Raw genomic sequence first — 15810 nt, forward strand, 5'->3', positions numbered from 1 at the left:
ACACACACACACACACACACACACCCTGAATGGAATGGACACAGGAAAAAATCAATCCGAAAATTATAAACCATTAATACATGTAAATGAAACACTATTTATCCCTAGACAGCAATCAACCCTCATCCACCTTCCGGAAACCTCTGACAAGAAGAGAACTTTGGATTGCTGGTCCCACCACATCTCCTTCACCCTTTGTCCCCAGTCTAGCACCATCTTCTCATTTCCCATTTCTTAGCAGCTCCCAGCCAGAGAGGGGGAAGAGTGAGAACATCTCTAATCGCGGACAGCAGGGGGCAGTGCTCCATAAGCAATAATCAGACCTGGCTTAGAGAAACTTGCTTAAGGGAGGGAACGGGGGAAGAGGAGGAGCAATAGGTCCGCCCAGCACAGCGTTCTGATCGTATTCCCCCACCCAGGTCTCCCTCTTTTTCTGTTTCTTCAGCACCCACCGCGCTTTTCCTCAGCTGCCGTGTCTCCATCCTCAGTTTAGCAAATTTCGGGGTTTGGCTCTACCCAACTCTCCAGAGAAGCCTGAGCTAAGGGACCCACAGCCTCTTGTCCCCTCCCACTCTATCTTGGTTTCCAAGGTGACCAGGACTCCTAAGTTTTTGGTTGGACTCCTGACTGACGCTCAGAAGCCCACATGAGGGGCTTGATTCTAAGGCCACCTCTTGAAGGATGCATGCATCCTCACTGGCACCAGTGGCACAACTGGTGTGGTGGAACAAGGGCTGGATATCAGGCCCCTTCACTGCCCTGGCCTGGCACATTGTACAGTGCACAGACTGTGCAACAGTACAGGTTGGCCCTGGTACTTGCTGCCCCTGAGGTACCCTAAGTGAGAACTAATCATGCTAAGCACTGCCACAATGATCTCGTTTAACCTTCATAACACGCCTTTGAGGCAGGTCTTATTATCTTCCCCTTTTTGCAGATGAGGAAGTTGAGGCCCAGGGAGGCATGTGCTTTGCTCATTATGGCACAAAGCGCAAAAGGTAAGTATGGAGCTGGGACACATGTCCTCCGGCTTCCAGGTATGAGCTTTCTCTCTCCTCTAGCACAATGTTGCTGCTTCTGCTGCGGCCACCACACTGCCTCCCTTCTCCCCAACTCCCTCTCTGCTCTCTTCCTTCTTCTCTCTGGCGAACTAGCATTTGAGGACTAACCTTCCTGTTAGCTTCTTTCTTCTGTCCCCAATCCTTACCCAGCTGGATTTCAAGAGCTTAGGAAAGGACATAAGAAAGCAAGAAAGAGTCAGAAAGATGAAGGAAGGGGGTGGACTAAGGGGCCTTCCAGAAAGAGGAAGAAGAGAAGGCAAAGAAGTCGGGCACTGCATTGGGAAGGAAGGAAGGTGGGTGAAATGAGGGAGAGGAGCCCTATGCCCAGACTGGAAAGGGGCACAGGCAGGGCCTCCATTGTGTGGGCACAAAGGGGCCATATGCCTGGCAGCCTACACAGTGTGTGTGTGTGTGTGTGTGTGTGTGTGTGTGTGTGTGTGTGTGTGTGTGGAAGGAGAGGAGAGGGAGGAGTGGCTAAGAAGTCCCCCCCATTCCCTCAAACCCCTGGGGCCCTGCTCTCTGCTCTGTCACTGGGGGTGGGATTTTCTGAGAAAAAGGTCAGAGGGGAGCAATTATGACAGACAGCATGGGAGGGTCAAGGCCAGCGGTAACTGGGGATGGAAGAGGGCATGGAAGGCTCGAAGGGGCATGATGGGGAGGGGCTAGAAGAGGGAGGGGTGAGGTGCCAGAGCCCCACTCGCCAGGTGCTCCCCAACCGCCCCTCCCCCACCCCACTGGCCCACTTGCTGGGGTTTGGTGGTTGTGAAATGAGGGCCCCCAGATGCATCCTCTTCTAACCTTCCGTTCCTCCCTCCTCCCTGAGTGCTAGACCCGGAGCGCTCTCTTTTACCCTCATCCAGGGATTTCTATCTCCCTGACAGTCTCCTCTCCCAGGGCCTGGTCCCCTGCTCCCTTCCCCCTCCACTCCCCACCTCCTTCTCCCATCCTGTGGAGCAGAACGGCAGCCGAGGCCAATTGATTATCTGAAGAAATTCGGAGCTAGCAGTAGAACAGCTGCAGCCGCCCCCTCTCACCATCCCCAGGCCCTAAGGGATCCCTGAGGGGAGGGGCCCAGTAACCCCTTCTGCTTTCCAGCGGGGCAAAGTGATGAGAGGGAGGCAGGGCGCTCAGCAGACTGAGGCTGCTGTGCGGTGGAAGGCGCAAAGCACTTGGGGCCAGGTAACCCCAGTCCGCCATCATGGGTGAGCCCCATCACCTTTGTGGACAGCATTTCACCTGCCTTTCAAACAAAAGTGTTGGATTCAGCAATTTCTGTGCTCCCTTCCCACCCTGGCCCCTTGTAGTCCTCAGATTCTCCGTGGTCTCTGTTCAGCCCTCCCTCTTGCCAGGTTCTGGGCAGAGTACATGTCATCTAAATCAGATGGGGAAGGGAAGATGTCAACCTCTTCCCGTATGGGAGTTCTTCCCTAAGTCTAACTCAAACTCCTCTTGCTGCTGATGTCATTCTTTGCCCATCAGAGATGAAAACAGCACCCTTCAGAGACTGAAGGACATCTCAGCATCTTCCTCCCTGTGTTGGCATTCAGCCTTCTCAGAAGGCCTTCAGCCTTCTAAAGTTTGGATAGGATCTTCAAGTTCACCTAGCCAGGATTTCATCCGGCAGGAATGGCTCCCTGGCAGCTCTGCCTACAGTGTTTTCTTCAGCCTATTTGGACTCCTCCTCCTTGAGGCAGGCGCTTCCACTGCTGGACAGCTCCAGATGTTGCAACACTTTTTGGAGTTAAAAATCTGTTTCCTATCACTTCCACCTACTGGTCTTTGTTCTGCCTCCTGGGACCACATCGAATGTCTGTTTTTGTTTTTTCTTTCAATATTTGAAGATGGGTATCATATTGTCCCTAAATCTATTCTGGTAAAGACACATATCCTCAGTGTTTCAACTATTCCTTCTGTGAAGTTGTTTCCAGACCTTTTGTCTTCTTGGCCGCACAACTCTGAATACTCTCTAGTTTATCAAAGTTCCTGTTAAAATAGGGAGTCCATAGAGTGTCACCTGTCAGGCTGGCTCATTTCAGAGAAGCAGAGGGGCATTGGCAGTATAGGACAAAAAGAACCTGGGTTTGAACCTTCTCTCTGCCCTTAACTAAATGTGTGACCTCGGGCAAGGTCCTTCTCCTCTCTGGGCTCTAGTTTCCTCATCTATAAATTGATTTTAGAGTCCCTTCCAGGATTCCTTTGATATTCCTTCAGCACTACTTTTTATCCCTTTCCCTATTCTTCTCTTAGTACCATGTCCTCCACTGTGTTCTCTCGAGTATCTGAAAGTTGGGGAACACAAAATGGGCCAAGAACCATGATTGCAAGGAATTTTGATCCAGCTCAGAGACAATAATGGGGAAGGCCATGTTTCATAGCCATGGCATGAAATGTTTCATAACCCAGCAACGTGGACCCACAGACGCATGTTTAACTTGGGTTCCACTGGGACACTCAGCTCCTTCCCTGATCCATAGAGACCAGGAGCAGAAGCACAACATCAGAGGGGTCAGAAAGTTTCACTCAGTGGGTGCCAGGATGGAAGTACATGGTACGTTAGGTGGAGAGGCCTGGGACCTGTTACGCCCTCCCCTGCACCTCTTTACTCTGTGGCCCCTTCTCTCTTTTTTCATTTGCTCACCATAGTGAGCTCTCGTGATCCCATCAGGAGAGCCTTCAAAGCTTGGGACCCTCAATGCCCACTCTATCATAACCTGCAGTCCAGCTTCCCAACCCAATTGAATAATCCACAGCTGTACCTGGTGCTAGAACGAGGTCACTTTAATTCTTCTTTTTGTATGAAATCAGAACTGCAACAGGAGGAAATCACACACAGGACACAGGACACAGACCTTTAGGGCCCATTGTTGGGGGTCTTAGGAAGAAGTGAGGGTCATGGGAGAGGGCTGGAGAGAGAAAGGAGCAGGCAGGACTGGGGTGGGATTGTCTGGGGATGGAGGGAGCTGAAGAAGGATCCAGGAGCCCTGGAAGTGGGGGAGGGGCGCCATCCCAGAGGACTAGGGTGTCGGGACAGATGGATCCCAGGAAGGGATATGGGTGTGGTGAGCAAAAGGGATCCCCACACACACCTGGAGTTACAGAAGGAGCAAGAAAGGGAAGGGAATAACTAGGGAGGAAGCAAGAGAGACCTGGCTAGGACAGCCAGGAGCTCCCTCACTCGACCCCAAAGTGCACGACTCGGCAATAAATAGTAATATTTATAAATAAATACGTAAATAAATAGATGAATAAATAAATAAATACGTAAATAAATAATATCCTTGTAGAGCTAGGAGTTTGGTGCGAGGGAGGTGGAAGCATGGGAAGTGCGGTGAGCTCATCTCTTCTACGCAGGTCCTCAGGCCCTTCATTCTGCCACGGACCCTGGGCTACTGAGCAGGGGGCGCTCAGCAACGTGGGGGTAGCGCAGAGAGCCACGAGGTGGGATGGGGTAGGGGGTTATCTTCCCTTGCTAATAAAGGCAGCTTAAGGAAGCAGAAAAAATATAATAAACAGGTCCTAGGGTCGGGAGAGCTGAGCTTTCCCAGAGGGCAACAACAGGGCATCCCCCCTGCATCCGAGGGAGGAATCAGTGTGGGTTTTGCACATCTTTGTGGTGGACTGGGATGGAGGAAGCAGACATGAGATTTGGCCCACTCACTGCCTGGGCCTTTTGCAGATGCTCTGGGCTGATTTGGGGGACATCACCCCCTACCCCAAGATCTAGGTTCCCTTTCTCTAGCTGCACACAAAGAAGAAGAAAATTGGGATGGTTGGGGTGGGAGGAGATAGGGAGGGGGCCAAATAGCTCAGAGAGGGCAAGGCACTCACTACCAAGTAAGATCCGAGGTCTGTATATGCTAAGCCTCAGGAACAAGATAGAAAACAGGAAGAGTTTTTCCATAATCCCCAGCTACTGAGATTCCCCTCACAGGAGTTACCTCACCATGCCCCTGCCTCCCAAGGGCTAGACTGAGATGTCTAAGAAAAAGCCCACACCCTCTAACCCCAGCCTTCCCCTTTCCTGTTCCCATGCTGCCCCTCTACCATGGGCAGGAGAAGCTGCAACAGGGTGCAAACAGGATGGGAGACAGAGTCGGGGTCTGGGGAAGGGGGTGTGTCTCTGAAAATTTGGATGTAGGAGTAGAAGAGGCAGCAGCCCATGAGCAAGCCAAGGGGAGATTCCAAGACTGTATACCCACCACCCAAGCAAAAACATTTCTAACCGGCTGGGTCCCAAACACAAACTGTAGAAGGTACCCACGAGAAGAGCCCTCCGGCTGCCTAGGTGAGTAAAAGGAAGTCTCCTTCGACCAATCGACCAACCGGTGGGCACTCTGCCTGAGCCCAGGGCCAGTGGGTACATGCTATGCCAAGGTACAGGGACTCAGGGAGGAGAGGCCGTTCTAAGCAGTGAGCGGTGAGGAGGGACCCCAGCGAAGCCCCGGGGAGAGGAGTGAATCCAGGGCGGGAGGCAGGCAGTGTTCAGACGTCCAGCACGTGGTTCAGGTAGGAGATGTAGCAGATGGCCAGGCGCAGGATCTCAATCTTGGAAAGCTTCTTGTCGGGGGGCAGCGTGGGCAGCAGCTTGCGCAGCTCGGCGAAGGCCAGGTTGAAGGCTTCCACGCGAATTCGCTCCCGCGTGGCGTGGGCCGTGCGGTACTTGGCTGTGGCGCGCCGCCGGCGCCGCCGCTCCTCACGGCTCAGGTGCTGCAGGTCTTTCCGGCCCGGCTCTCCTGGCTCCAGGACGCGAGCCTGGCCCCCTCCCGGCCCCCCCGGCCCCGCCCCATCAGGGCCCGCCCCGCCCCCACAGTCGCTGAAGCCTGACTCGGTCTCAGAGTGGGTGGGAGGCAGGTCCAGCTCCATGGTGTCTGAGTTGAGCATCATGATGGATGCCCCTCGCCCTGTGAGATCAGGATCCCCTCCCCACCCCTCCCTCTGGGAGCCTGAAAGCTGGTTGCGGGAGGGGCAGGAAGGGCCTGGGGTGGTGGGGTCTGCCACTGAGCTCAAGGAAGTGAGAGCCACTTCAGGGTTCCATGGTCAGCGTTCTGGTCGGGAGCCTGGAAGAGAGAAGGGGAAATTGGTAAGGGCAGAGGGAGGAAGGAGGGGACAGCTCAGAGATGGGGAGGGGTGAGGAAGGTTTAAGATGGGCTGGGAGAGGGGGAGGTACTGTAAGCTTGGGGAAAGAACAGCAGAAACATGGGGAGGGGTGGAGGCAGTGAGGCAGGAGAGACAGGCAGGAGGCCATGGTGTCAAGGAGTAAGAGGAAAGATGGAGAGAAGGGAAGAGATCCAGAAAGGCGGCAACTCGAAAGGAGAAGAAGCAATGAGAAAGACAGGGTCAGGATAAAACTGAGCAAGAGGATTAAAGACCTAAGTGTAAGACTTAAAACTGCAGCTCCTAAAGAAAACACAGGGGGAAAACTTCATGACATTGAACTTGGCAATGATTTCTTAGATGTCATACCAGAAGCAGAGGCAACAAAGGCAAACATAGACAAATGGGACTACATCAAACCTACAAACTTTTGTGCGTCAAAGGACACAATTAACAGAATGAAAAGGCAATGGGAGAAGTTATTTGCAATTCATATAGATGTAAGGGGTTAATATCCAGAATATTATAAAGGACTCCCACAGCTCAACTTCAAAAAACTAAATAACTAGATTAAAAACTGGACAAAGAGCTTGAAGACATTTCTCCAAAGATGATATATAAATGACCAGCAAACATATGAAAAGATGCTCAACATCACTAATCATCAGAGAAATGCAAATCGAAATCACAATGAGATATATATATGACCTCATACCCATTAGGATGGTTACTATCAAAAAAAAAAAAAAAAAAAAACACCCAGAAAATAACAGGTGTTGGCAAGGGTGGAGAGAAATTGGAACCCTTTGCCCTGTTGGTGAGATTGTAAAATGGTGCAACTGCTATGGAAACAGTATGCAGGTTCCTTTAAAAATTAAAAATAGAATTACCATATGATCTAGCAATCTCACTTCCGTGTTTATGTCTAAGGAAATTGAAATTGGGATCTTGAAGATATATCTGCACCCCCATGTTCTTTGCAGCATTATTCACAATAGCCAAGATATGGAAACAACCCAAATGTCCATCAATAGATACACAGATAAAGAAAATGTGGCATATACATACAATGGAATATTATTCAGCCTTAAAAAGGAAGAAAATCCTGTCACAATGCTACAACATAGATGAACCTTGAGGACATTATGCTAAGTGAAATAAGTCAGTCACAAAAACATAAATATTGTATGATTCCACTAATATGATATATGTAAGTATTCATCTTCATAGAAGCAGTATGTAGAATGGTGCTTACCAGAGGCTGAGGGGAGGGTGGGGAAGGGGAGGTGTTGCTCAAAGGGTATAGAGTTTCAGATTTACAGGATGAAAAAGTTCTGGAGCTCTGTTTCACAACAATGTGAATATACTTAACACTACTGAACTGTACACTTAAAAGAGTAAATTTTATGTTATATGTTTTTATCACAATGATTTTTTTTTAATAATTAAAAAGGGGTGGGGGGGAACTGAGCGAGACTGGAGCCACAGCTGCAAGAGAGATTGGCTGTGGCTCTAAACCTTTCCCAGTTGTGAGGGGAGCATTGCAAGCCTTGGCCCTACCATCCCCTCCCTCCCAGGGCCTGTCTCCACCCTGGCTGCCTCTGTATGTGTGTGTGGAGGGGAGAGGATGATAAACACACAGATTGCCCTTTGTAGAGTGGACTGGGGCATATGGAGCTCGGCACAGCTGCCCAGTTCAGTCCCTCCCAGCCCCCAAACCCCACAACAGGACCATTGCAGACACCAGATCCTACCACCCCGACCACTAGAATCAGGGGGAGGTATCTCCTCTGGCCACAATCCCCCTGCTCAGGACAGTCCCTTCCTCCAGCTTTGTCCTCAACACCCTCAACCCTTGCCATTCCCTGGCCGTTTTGGCAACTCTGCAAGGAAGATTGGGGAAAGGGAACATAATCAGCTTTCCACTCCACATCCTCCCCCAGCCCAAGGCCAGTTCAGATGTGGCGGGCAGAGACGGATAGGGGTAGCTTTTGGAGGCCACCATTTGGGGCTTGGCGAAGCTTGCTTGTCCCTGGGACCAGAGGAAATCAGGAAGAGGCAGCAGGAACATGGTCTGGGGGAAGGCTGGGGAAAGGGCTTTGCTGTGGGAGAATGTCAAGTGGGAACAGTGGGCCACTCACTGTGAGCTCAGCCGGACTAAAGTGGCAGAAACAGAAGCACAGAGGTTCCTTCGCAATCACCATATCCCCTTCCTCACCAGTCCGGGTTCTCCCGCCTGATGGACACCTTCACAGGGGTCAGGACTCCCCAGGCTTGCCCCGCCCCACCATGCAGAAAACAGGCTCAAATGAGTAGTCCACTAACAGTAAGCTCTGAGGTTGGGGGTGTGAGATCATCAACATCTGACAGCATGTACGCACACAGCCATAACACAAAACAGACGGGGGTGAGTGCTGAAATTTAGAACACACCGCATATTCCAGGGTCCAAAGGAACATGAGGGGATGGATGGCAATAGCGTGGGAGGCCCCAAAGTCAGCACCTCCCAGTATGTGTTTAGTGCTCCAACTCCCCACCCCCATGACCCAGGAATTCAGCTATGGGGCTCTCGGCACGTCTATCACAGCCCTGCCTGGTCCCCGTGTTCCTTCATCCCTGATCACTTGGCCCTCCCTTCCCCTCTTCTGCTCCCAATCTGACCCCAGTCCCATTTCCACCTGGACCCACTGTCTTCCCCAGCTCCAGTCCTGGCAGCAGCTTCTATTCACCCATCAAGTCAGTCCTCACCCCAAAATCCACTTCTGGTTTCAAAGTTGCAGGTTCCGAGGATCAGAATTCCAAGCATCCAGGATAGGACTTCCTGCCCCACTTCTGCCATCCCCAACCCGACTGAGAATAGATAGGCACAAAGAGTCAAAGGGGAGAAGTGGGGAAGAGGGAGGTGCAGGGACAGAGAGAGACACAGCGTGAGAGAAAACTAGAGGGAGACTCTGGGAGGGGACTTGAGCCAGAGAGTGGGAGGGACACGCCCACCCCTCCCCAGCCTTTGGTTCCCCCTTTACCTAGGAGGAGCCTGTGAGGGGATCCAAGCTGGCAGGACAGGGGGGCAGCGTTGACAGCCCCAGTCTCCTCTGGCTGCTCAGAGCTCATCCGTCTGCAAAGTTATTGACCAGCTTTCTAGACCTCTCCGGGGCAGCGTGGCGTGGCTGTACAGGCTCCGGGGCATAGGAGAGGGGTACACATGTTGGGGATATAGGGCCCAGGTGGAGGGGTTGAGCTTGGCTAGGTACTGGGGACACCCGCACTCACACGCACACACACACCACACGCTCACAGACACATACACACCTGAGCTGGCCCAGCCCTATGTATATATATGGAGATACACACACACACCCCCAGCTCTCCATTGGCTGGCCCAGCCCCCCCCTTATCAATATTAAACAGTAAGGCCAGGCAGCCATTGGCAGAGGGATCTGGGAACCCCCCTGGGAGCTGGGGGTGGGGTTGGCCCTGGGGGGGGCAAGGAGTGGGGGAGCAGGGACATCTGTTCTCCATGCATATTTCATAAGCAAGAAATGGAGAGCTGGGGAAGGGGTGGGGCTGGGGCGAGAGCCAGGGCAGGATCACAGATGAAACCCCTCAGTCTCCCACACCAGAGGCGGCAGGGACAGAGGCCCCCAGCAAGCCAGGTTTAAGTGCCATGGTCCCATTCTGAGTCCCAGCTGGGCTTTGACAGCCCCTTCCCACATCTCCTTTTCCCTGGGAAAAAGGCTCTCCAAGGTACTAACAGGGAGATCGAGAAAAGGGCAAGTGGACAGCACGAAAACGCAGAAGAGGCTCCCTAGAGTCCTTGCCCTCACCAAGCTCTCATTCTTCGTAAAGCTGGTTCCCACCAGCCCCTTTGCCAGGCTGCCTGTGGCTACTGCTCAGGCCCCTGCCCTTGTCACCCTGGGACTCAATCACCCCACACCCTCTTATCCCAGCCTCCAGCCTCCCACCTACCCAATCACCAGGGGAGGAGTGGGGTCAGATTCCTGACACAGATCCTACAAGGAGTTTTTCTAGGCTGGCTGGCCCAACCTGACCCACTGGGAATTGGGGGCTCTCAGGAGGAAAGAGGTAAAGGCTAAAAGGAGCAGGATACAGGAGTGCGGGGAGAGGAGGAACCAGGGTTGGATGGACACTGGGGGAGGAGGGCAGGGCACCCAGGCAGGCTTCAAGCATGCCGGGGCATCAAATGAGCAATAAGAAAACTAGCTGCAAAATCATATGCAAATGGGCATTGATTAAGTTCACATCAATAGCTCAGCTGCCTCCAGCCTGTGTGTGCATGTGCATGCGTGTCTGAGTGTGTGTGTGTGTGTGTGTGTGTGTGTGTGTGTGTGTGTGTGTGGTGTGTGTGAGATACAGGGTGGCAGGAGCAGGGAGCAAGGGAAGCACAGAGGCAGTGGGCTACATTTCCGTATCTGAAGTTCTCTTCCCCACTCAGCTGTTGAATGTCTTCGTTGAACCTCTGTGAATATCGAGAAGGAACCATGGCTGGGAGGACTGCAGAGACGGCTACACTGCTACAGTGAAGAAAGCTTTGTCGGCTGTGTGACCTTGGATGAGTAACTCAACCTCTTGAGCCTCAACCTTCCTTCTCTGTAAAATGGGATTAAATATAGCTGCCGCTTAGGTTGCCACGGAGATTAAGCGAGATAATGCACATAATGGGTCTGGACCTTAGTAGGAGCAGTCCACCTGCAGGCTTTTGGAAGCATTTGCCATTTCCCTGTTGCCGATCAACCTTTTCTGGGCTTTCTCCAGGGTAAGGCATTCCCTAAGGGGAGTCCTGTAATTCTTCCCCAAGCTCCCCCACCCCCAGGTCTGGGAGGTGCCAACTCCCACCTGGGCAGGCCCAGACAGGTGCCCAGGCGCCAGCAGATTGGCTGAGCTGGAGGGGAAAGGAGGCTTGAGGAGGGGGGCTGGGGGGCAGGGGATCAGGTGGCATCGCAGTTCTTGCATCATCATTGCCATGGTGCTGATTAAAAACCAATCTCTACCTAATGAGCCCCCAGCAACAACAATCCTACCTCCCCCACCCTCTTGCCCTCTACCTCATCCAAGAAAATTGGGAGACAGAGAGACTCAGGAGAGAGGGCCATGGAGGAGAGGAGAGATACGGAACAAATGGGAGATGGAGAAGAAACAGAGGAAATGAAGGGGGAGACGTGGGGAGATGTCGAGACACACACAGAGAGGAACAAGATGAGAAAACAGAGTCATGAGGTTACAGACATGGGGAAGATACAGAGAAATGGGAAGACTCGTTATGGGGAGATGGAGGCGTAGGGGAGACAGAGAGATAGAAGAGAGAAGATGGGAGCAGAATTGCCAGGTTGCCAAGGCTTTGTGGAAGATTCGGGGATGCAAGATACAGGGGGATAGAGACATGGGGAGAGACATGAAAAGAGGAGATGGTTAGGGAGACACAGACCTGGGTGAATTATGGACGTGGAGAAAACATGGATATTCAGGGATGGACAGGTACTGATACTGGGAGAGGGTCCTGAGGGAAGCCCCAACACAGGGTGGAGATATACAGACATGTGGGAAGCAGAGTGCAGACAGTTGTGAGGAAACAAAAAAATACCGGAGACAGGGAGACAAGGAGGGGAGACACGACAAACAGCTATAGAGATGAGGGACTGTTACTGAAATGGGGAGGCCTGGTTCCCCAAGGGTGAGACATCGAGAAAAACAGAAACAGAACCTGGAGAGACCGTAGAAGCAGAAGGGAACCTTGGTGGGGTGGAGATGGGAGAGAGAAACCAAATCCTTGCTCCCGGCCTCCCTCCTTTTAGGCAGTTCGGCTCAGATACTTCAACCCTGCAACCTCCATCCTTGAAGCACTCAGCCCAGGCTGTGCCCAGTGCAAGCTGAGGGTTGATGGTACATGGGGGTGGGAGAGTGCTCTGGGACCACCCCTGTCTGCCTCCTCTGCATCTGTCATTCCAGGGTCCTGGACTCTGGGGCCCCCAGCCCCAGTGTTCACTCAGGGATTCAGTTTTTGCACCTAGGGGGTGTAGCTAAAAAGGACATAGTGTATGATAAAGAGGAGGAGCTAAAAGCATGGCGTGGTGGGAAGAACTACTAATTCTACTGAACTTGGGGCCAGTAGACCTGGGTCCGAGTCCTGGTGACCTTGGACACATCATTAACCGTTTTCTTTCGGCTGCGCAGCCTTGTGGGATCTTAGTTCCCCAACCAGGGATCAAACCCAGGCCCTCGGCAGCAAAAGCATGAAGTCCCAACCACTGGACCACCGGGGGATCCCCTGGACATATCATTAACCTTGACTGAACCTATTTTGTCATCTGTGAAATGGGAAAAATATTGCCTTCCTTGTAGGGCTTTTGTCCCACCGTGCGTGGGAAAGTGCTAGGTACCCCAAACCCTTACATTTGTGCAGTGATTCAAAGGTGGCAAGAAATCGTCCGTGCGTGTATATGAGGCATGATGATTGAGGGAGGCTGGGGAGAGCTCTGAGGTCAACTCAGGTTGCCGGCAGCTCCAGGCCCCGCGGGGGGAGGAGAACCCTGGGAGTTGTGTTGGGGTCTTTGCTGTAAGCAGGGCAGGAAGATGCGGAGGGGGTGGGAGGATGAGTGGGGCTCTGCGGTTTATTGTTATTTTGCATTTGATAGGTGTTCAATTTTTCAGATTGTTACTCCCCATCTTTTTTCATCGCCACACTGCCTGCCTGTGAGTTAGATGGTGGGGGAGTGAGGTTGGGATGTAGGGAAGACATGGGGGCAGGGGGCCTGGTCCTTGAGGGTGGGGGCAGGGCCTGGAGGAGCTGGGAAGCCGTGGGTTTGGCAGGAGAGGGGGTGACATATGTGGGGAGCCCTGGGGACCCAACCAGGCAAGCGGCTGGCAGAGAGAGCAGACGGCATTAACCCTCACTGTGCCACACTGTGCGACCCGTCCTGGGAGTGGCCCGGGGCAAGGGTGTTATCATGTGTGTTCTGGGTCACAGGAGCTCCCGGGCAGGATCTGTTATGATCCTGGGAAGCGGTGGCTCGTCTTGGGTCTTCTTCCCTCTTTGAAGTTCCCTCCTTGTCTGCTTCCACGTGTTCTCCCTCAGTCTGTCTTTCCCTGTCTCCACCTCTCTGTGCCTCTAGGTGACAGCGGGTCTCCACAATCTGTCCCCTTCTCTGCCTCCAGCCCTGCTGGAAGCCCCTTTTCAGCGCCAGGCCCTGAGCCCTCTCTCACCCCCGGCCCCCTAGGCCTTGTCGCCTTTGTCTCCTAAGGCAGCCTCTCCTTTCTTCTCTCCTCTCTGCTCACCTCTCCCCAGCTCCAAGCCCATCCCAATCTCATTAGGCCTCCTCCGACCACTGCCCCCCCACCTCTCCTCCTCCCTCCCCCATCCATCTGTCTTCCCCGAAGCCCTCCTCTTTGTGTCCACCCATCTGTCACCACCAGCTCTGGGCCCACTCCCCCCACCCCTGCAGCACACCCGCCTGGCCTCTCTCCCCTCAGGCTCAGCTCCGTCAGAGCACTCCCAGCCTCCTTCCCTCCTTCAGCCCATCAAGGATTGCCTACTTCCACTTGCCCTTCACTCATTTATTCCTTTTCCAGATACCCTCTTTCATCTCTGTTGTTCCTTTTTCCCCTCCAGTTTCTCTAACTCTTCCTCAGTTGATGGGGGGAGAGACAGGGGACTCTAGGGTCCTGGCCCCCAGCCCCTGAGCAGCCAGCCAGCCGGAGCCAGAGGCTGGTTAAGATTTACTCACAGTTGCATCATCTCCTCAAGCCTCCTGAGATGCCTCCTCCGCTCCTGTCCCATGTTCTTCTGGTTGGGAGCAGGGGCTCCAGCTGCCCTTCTCAACAACAGGAGTGCGCCAACCCCTCTACCTTCTGAGTGTGGGACTCAGAAAGGAATCAAAAGCTGACCTGAGGCCCACATGGACCCTGACCTTCGAAGGCTCTCTGCTTCCCAAACTCCCACCAACTCAACAACTCCCACCAAGCTTTTTTGAGGATGGGATGCTGAGTTTCAGGATGGCTTTTCTACCACATTATGCCACTACCCGCAGTCTACTGTCCCCGGGTTAGAGGGCAATCAGTGCCCCCCAGGCCTCCCTCTCCAGTGGGAGAACTTTCTAACTACCTTCAAAAGCTCATGAATTGGCCAACCCTTCAAGCCATCCGCTGCCCTGAAGGGTTTAGGATGAAAGGCAGAAGGGAAGAGAGGCTGACTGTCAGAGCAAGGCGGGGCCTCAGACAGCAGCCTCCTCTGACTCCACTTTGTGCAAATGAGAACACTGCGGCCCAGAGAGGGGAGTGCCCTTTCCAAAGTCACACAGAGCATTAGAGGCACTCCAGAAAAATCTGGTCCTGAGCTCTTCCCACAACAACATGAAGCTTCTCCTTACTGGCCCCACCCAAAGCAAACCCGCCATCCTTTGAACTCGGGTAGAACCTTTTTATAGCACTGATTTTGCATGGAACATATGCTGCCTGGCCTGGTTATTTATCTCGTGTCATGTCCCATCCAGCCATCTAGACTCTGGATCCTAAGTCTCTAAGGGAAGGTGCTATATCTCATACCCTTTTACGATGCTGGGACAGAGTGCCCTGCCTGTAGTCAGGCTCCATAAATGTTTATTACCACTGTAGCTACCAGTGCAGATATAAGAAATGTTCCAGTCTCTGCTCTAATATGCTGTGTAACCTTGAGCAAGCCACGTCACTCCTCTGGGCTACTGTTTCCCCCATCTATCAAATGAGTTAGGCCATACACACAATTTCTCAGGGCTTATCATATGGTCCCTGGAAGAAACAAAGTCATCTTGAAAAAGGTGGAATCTTGGTACAGAACACCAGACTCTGGGTGAAAATCATCTCCTCCCAGGATGTGCCTCTGGGATGTGGGAGACAGAAAAGAGTAAACCCTTTACTCAGAGAAGCTGGGAAAGAGAAACCAGCTAATAGAAAAGCCTTCAGTGCTAGTCTCGAGGGACCAGGTGTCACAAGAGGTAGAGACAGGACAGACTGGGTCCTGGAGCAGGGTGGTCTGTTATTCAACAGTCCACGGGGGTTGGGTGGAAGAGAAGGTGCCGTGAGAACTAGCAGTGGGTAGGATTAGGGAGGGAGGGAAGCCCTGTGGGCAGAGGAGGAGCTGGAAAATGACAAATTTCAGGTGGCACAGAGGTAAGCAGGGCCTGGAGCAAGCAGGAAGAGGGAGGCTAACAAGTTAAGTCTGTGGCCCTAAGATGCTGCTAGCCAATCGCATGCGGTCTCCAGGACACAGGAGGTGGCTGGGGAGGAGTTAGACTGTGGTCTCAGAAAGAGGGCCCCAATGGGTTATCTGGGGGTCTATTGCCCCTTCCATGGAGCCTGGTCTCCTCAGGAGACATGTTTTTTGGTTTTGTAATTTCTTTTTTTGGGGGGAGGGGGAGGTAGGGGTAGCATGGAAGGCGGAAGACAAGCTGGTGCTGAAGATTCCTCCCCAGGAGGAGACCAGAGGACAGAAAACCCTACATCCTGTACCCTTCTCTTGCCCACCCCATCCACTGATTTTGCCTAACTCTCTGCTTCCCTGTTCAGTCCTCTCACTGGTTCTCAGCCACTTCCTCGCTTCCAGAAGCTGCCAGCAGGATGAGGGAGCTTAGCGCTCTGTCCACTGGGAGACCTGTTGGCCGAGGGA

The 15810-nt window shown here is 52.9% G+C and overlaps 1 protein-coding gene across 3 annotated transcripts; it reads right to left on the reverse strand.

The window, feature by feature from the left end:
* Positions 1–3841: 3841 nt before the first annotated feature.
* NHLH1 (nescient helix-loop-helix 1) lies at positions 3842–9441 on the reverse strand. 3 transcript variants are annotated; one of them, XM_030842332.2, is made up of 2 exons: positions 9179–9441; positions 3842–6118 (listed from the first exon to the last, which is right to left on the reverse strand). In XM_030842332.2, exon 2 carries the CDS (start codon positions 5943–5945, stop codon positions 5544–5546), a length of 402 nt encoding a protein of 133 aa, XP_030698192.2. In that variant the 5' UTR covers positions 5946–6118; positions 9179–9441; the 3' UTR covers positions 3842–5543. The 3 variants fall into 3 exon arrangements, with proteins under 3 accessions (XP_030698192.2, XP_060142307.1, XP_060142318.1); XM_060286324.1 differs by lacking the exon at positions 9179–9441 and adding an exon at positions 8904–9138; XM_060286335.1 differs by lacking the exon at positions 9179–9441 and adding an exon at positions 8297–8386.
* Positions 9442–15810: the final 6369 nt, after the last annotated feature.

This window comes from Globicephala melas, chromosome 1 (genome assembly GCF_963455315.2).
Source record: "Globicephala melas chromosome 1, mGloMel1.2, whole genome shotgun sequence".
In the NCBI taxonomy this organism is placed as follows: Eukaryota; Metazoa; Chordata; class Mammalia; order Artiodactyla; family Delphinidae; genus Globicephala; species Globicephala melas.

Bases quoted from the DNA above. Each gene is read 5' to 3' on its own strand.
- NHLH1 (XM_030842332.2), bottom strand. From the start codon at position 5,945: ATGATGCTCAACTCAGACACCATGGAGCTGGACCTGCCTCCCACCCAC.